General features: G+C 42.0%; 1 protein-coding gene across 5 annotated transcripts in view; it reads left to right on the plus strand.

Annotated features, from left to right (window-relative positions):
• Gne (glucosamine (UDP-N-acetyl)-2-epimerase/N-acetylmannosamine kinase) overlaps nucleotides 1–1419 on the plus strand; it is a 64724-nt gene extending 63305 nt beyond the window's left edge. For all 5 annotated transcript variants that reach the window (XM_029570740.1, XM_008847714.3, XM_029570742.1 and 2 more), the window contains exon 12: nucleotides 221–1419. In XM_029570740.1, coding sequence (XP_029426600.1) covers nucleotides 221–456 — 236 coding nt within the window. In that variant the 3' untranslated portion in view covers nucleotides 457–1419. The remainder of the gene's footprint in view (nucleotides 1–220) is intronic.
• The last annotated feature ends 3624 nt before the right edge of the window (nucleotides 1420–5043 follow it).

Genomic DNA, 5043 nt, shown 5'->3' on the forward strand with positions numbered 1-5043 from the left:
GCTATCTCAAAGCTTACACTTCCTGCACTTGGAAACTGAGAAAAGAAGTTTGCTGCCAGTTAGAGGCTGGCCTGTCTCAAAAGACCAGAGTAAATCATGAGCAGCTTCTAAAATACTACTTCCTGCTGCACAGTATGAATGTACTTTACCATTCCTGGCTGCTTCCTCGTGTTTTGATTTAGCTCTCCTGGAAACTTACTCCACTTTTGCTCTCCTACAGCTGGAACTGCTTTGGGACTTGGGGTTGTAAACATCCTCCACACTATGAATCCTTCCCTGGTGATCCTGTCTGGAGTCCTGGCCAGTCACTACATTCACATTGTCAAGGATGTCATCCGCCAGCAAGCTTTGTCGTCTGTGCAGGATGTGGATGTGGTGGTTTCAGATTTGGCTGACCCCGCCCTGCTTGGCGCTGCCAGCATGGTTCTGGACTACACCACTCGCAGGATCCACTAGGCCTTCTGGGAGTGGACATGGACTGAGAACCAAGAGTTTTTTAGTCAAATCATGTTCGTGTCTTTTAGATGAATTTAATTGCCAGCAACACTGGCAGAAGTAACTTTGCTTTTTGTCTTTGCTTCTAAATCCACCCTTCCCCATGCACATTTCTGTAGAGGCCGCTCTTCCTGAGGTCACTTTAGTGCAGATCCTCTAAGTTCCAAAAAGAGCCAACAACATCAACAGACCCAGAAGCCTCAGGACTCCATTTACTAATGTACACCTAGACCTTTGGCATGTGGGCTTTATGGGAGCATTTGGGTTAATTTTTCTTTCTCTGACCACAGAAAGAGTAAGTCAGAGAACAGAAGAGAATCTTACCAGGAAATGGTTACATATATTTTCTGTTTAACAGTGTAACAAGTATGTGTACATTTAATAAGCTTTGACTTGTGTGAAAGAATCACTACAATCAAGACATTGGACATGTCTGTCTATTGAAGGAGGTTTTACTCTAGCAGTCCATATAAGACTTTAGCCCTGAGCTGTGAACTAACGGTAGCCTTAGTGACCTTGTCCTCTTCTTAGGGAAAGCTAAGAACATAGGACTTAGGAGCCCCAGAAAGGAGATTGGCGGTCCCAAAAGGGTCTTTGCTTCTGTCCTGGACACTTCTCCCCCAGCTTCAGTAGCTTTTCCTACTGTGTTGTTTCAGATTCCAGAGTATTTATGAAGGTCATTTTTATTTAACCCCTAGAACCCAGATCCACAAATCTGGATTCAGACTAAATTAAAATTTGTGCTTTTATTCTTGTTTTTGAGACCGTCTCCCTTGTGTTACTGTATCTCAGGGTGGTCTTGAACCCATGGCAGTCCTGCCTCAGCTTCCTGAGTACTAGGATTATAGACACCAGTCACCAAACCCAGCTTAGAATATGTGCTTTCTCAATGATGACAATAAAGTCAAAAGTTCTGCTTACTAATCACAACCTGAATAAGTCCTAACCACACTTGTTAAGTGCCTAAGAACTAGGTGCTTATTATCTTAAGTTCTTATAACCTGAGAAGTAGTATTTGAATTCTTTATATATTCCAAATATTGTGTCTTTTTCTTTTTTTCTGGGCAGGTCTCTGTCTGGCCTGGAACTTACAGAGATCTGCCTGCCTCAGTCTCCAGGTGCTGGGATTAAAGGCATACACCAACATACCCAGCAAATTTAGTGTCTGTGAATGACAGGGACGATGGTGCACAAAAAGAAGCATCCCTCATTCCTTGACTAAACCCATAATCACTGTCCACCAAACAACTGCTCTGGTATCAAGCTTCATGTCAAATATATGAAAGAATGGTACCAAACTGAAAACCAAACCTAGTTTTGATCAAATTTGTGGAAAGACTAATATAATCCAACATGTTATTACATATGGTTAAATCATGTCTTAATTTATTTAATGTAAATATGGTATGTTACTATTCTGAACCAAATTCAAAAGAGGAAAAAAAATAGGGCCAGCCATGGTGGTGCATGCCTTTAATCCCAGCACTAGGAAGGCAGAGGCTGGAGCCTCTGTGAGATCAAGGTCAGCTTGGTCTACATAATGAGTTCCAGGCCACATGGGAAATACAAGGGAGACTTTTTCTCAAAAAAAATTAAAATAATAAAATAAATACATTCCCCTTTTCAAATCTTAATAGTAGTATTTTTTTTTTCTTCCTTAACTGGCTAAAAGTACTACCTTATTCAGAAGAGATTTATATTGTTGCCTGGCTTACTTTTTAATATTGCACGGTAATTTAAGGCATCTAGTACCACTGCTTTCTTAACCAACAGGGAGAAAATGGCTCAGCGGTTAAGAACACTGGTTGTTCTTGCAGAAGACCTAGGTTCGAATCCCAGCACCGACATGGCAGCTAACAACTGTCCATAACTCCAGTTCCAGGGGATCTGACAGCCTCTTCTGTCCTCTGCAGGCATTGTACGACATGGGTGCACTTACCTACATGCTGGCATTACACTCATACACATAAAAAATAATAAAATATTTTTTAAAAAGTATTATTATGTAACATTTAAAATTTGACTCAGAAAAAGTAGCCCCAAGAATGGAGCTCAAAACCAAGTGTTGAACACCCACTGACTCACCCTCGGATCAGTTACTCCCTCCTTTCATGAAGCCACATAGGGCAAACAGGAATTAGAAACAAATTATAAATGCCATGTAACTTTTTAACAAGAGTAGTTCTCTTCCATGGCTTCTGTGCAGCAGAAACTGGGAAACGTTCACTTGGCAGGTTAGGCCCAGTGTCTTGCTCTTGTAATTGTAGCAGTGAAGCTGGAACAGCAAGTGGTTAAAACATCTACAGACTGACATGGACCACTCTTAGGTGGTCTGTGAGCTACCCTGGGCTTCCTCACTCCATGTGACTTCACAGCAGGAGAGCTTTTAATACAGAGGCACAGGGCTATGGGGTAGAGTATTTAAACAAATCAGCTATAAGCTGGCTTTTATGATCTAGACCCAGCATCACTTTTGTCATCTAGTTACCCCTTCATTCAGACAATAGCAGATTTTAAAACTGCCCATCTCCCTCAAGAAGCCCATCTGGTAACAGGAGCTCTGACTGGTCCAGATAATGGCATACAGACAACACCCCAAAATAAGCTGATCCAGGGCCAAGGGAGTTAAGAGGAGAGTAAGGCATTATGGAGGTGCCTGCAAGCTTGTTTTTAGACTGAACTTCAACATTCTGAATGGAATGATGGAGCCCCAGGAACAAATGGTTTGTGAACGCGAGTGCCTGCCTAAGTTCAATCAGAGGTACCAAATGGGAGGAAAATAAACAGGTCAGATCAAACCCTACTAAGCAGCTAGGAAAGGAGAAGAAAGGTAATGCAAGCTCCTCTCCAATCCAGACATTATCAGCATCAAGAGATGGTGGACTTGACTTCTTGGCAATGTTAAGATCATTTATCCCTTTCCTGAGAGTAGTATGTCAGTTTTCATAATTTTGGAGATAATACCAAGAAAATGTAAACACAAAGTTACTTCATTGCTTACAGTAAAAGAAACCCAAACTGCCACATACTACACAAGGCAGAGAATGAATGTGTGGGAGTTACCTGTTGTGTAGACCAGCATGGTCCAATAGAGCTTCTGGGATGAGGGAAATGTTCCATTATCTCCACTGTCCAATTTGGATGATACTATCTACTCAGTATGTGACTAATGGACATATGAAATGTGACTAGAGTTAGATGGGGATTTTTATTTTTTATTATTTTAAAAAATTATTTTTATGTGTATGAGTGTATTGCCTTGGTGTATGTGAGTGCACCTGTGTCGTGCAATGCCACGGAGGTCAGAAGAGGGCTTTGGATTCCCCTGGAACTGATGTTAAGGACGGTTTGTAGCCACCATGTGGGTGCTGGGAATCAAACCCAGGTCCTCTGCAAGAACAGTCAGTGTTCTTAACCGCTGAGCTATCTCTCCAGCCCCTATATGGGAATTTTTAAATAGTTACATGTGCCTACTGAGTACTATACTAGACGACAGAAGTACAGATGAAGGAAAAGTCAACAGGGGTATGAATCAAGTTGCTTGGAATGGCAAAGGCCCTCAACATATGCTATAAAAATGAAGGAATGAAGGACTGGAGAGATGGCTCAGTGGTTAAGAGCACTGGCTACTCTTGCAGAATTCATCCACATGGAGGCTAACAACTGTCTAACTCCAGTTTCAGGGGATCTGACACCCTCCTCTGTCCTCTGTGGCCATTGCACAACACAGGTGCATTTGCAGATATGCAGGCAATATACATAAAAATAAAACTTAAAAAATTTTTTTAAAAAGGAAGGAATGAGTCTAGCCATACTCCTACCATCTTGACTTGGGTTTACTGGCAGATAACACTATAACCCCAGGCTCCTGTGAAAACATACCATCTAAGACCCTAAACTGAGGGATGCTGACGAGGAAGAGTCCATCTGGGAGAAAACAGCTAGGCTGGCGAGAGGATTGGCAGTCTTAGGCTAAGGATTAGAGTCAATTTCTAGCCATGGAATTTCCTTCTGCTACAGAAATTAAAAACATGGAAGCCAGGCCTGGTGGCACAGGCTGTTATATTAGCTACTAGGATGCTAAAGCAGGAGGAGCTCTCAAGTTCATAGGCAACTTAGGAAAACCCCATCTCAAAAAGTAGGGCTGGGCGTGGTGGCGTACGCCTTTAATCCCAGCACTTGGGAAGCAGAGGCAGGTGGATCTTCATGAGTTTGAGGCCAGCCTGGTCTACATAATGAGTTCTAGGACAGTTGGGGCTACAAGGAGACCCTGTCTCAAGAGACCAAAAAAAAAAAAAAAAAAAAAAAAAAAAAAAAAGTAAAAAGAGGGCTAATAAAGCTCAGTGGTAGAATGCTTGCCTAGCATACCCAAGACCTTAGATTCAATCTCTGATACCTGCCAGAAATATGGAGTTAGTTTACTTTAAGGAGGGGTTGGATCCCTAATGGTTGTTTCAGCCCCAGAAATGATAAATACAAATTCCCCCACCATTTAAGCCTGCCTTCAAGCTGAAGCATATTTTGAGGTCAATAACAAAGCTTTGTGTA

The sequence above is a fragment of the Nannospalax galili genome, unplaced genomic scaffold, assembly GCF_000622305.1.
Source record: "Nannospalax galili isolate Female #2095 unplaced genomic scaffold, S.galili_v1.0 scaffold263, whole genome shotgun sequence".
Lineage (NCBI taxonomy): Eukaryota > Metazoa > Chordata > Mammalia > Rodentia > Spalacidae > Nannospalax > Nannospalax galili.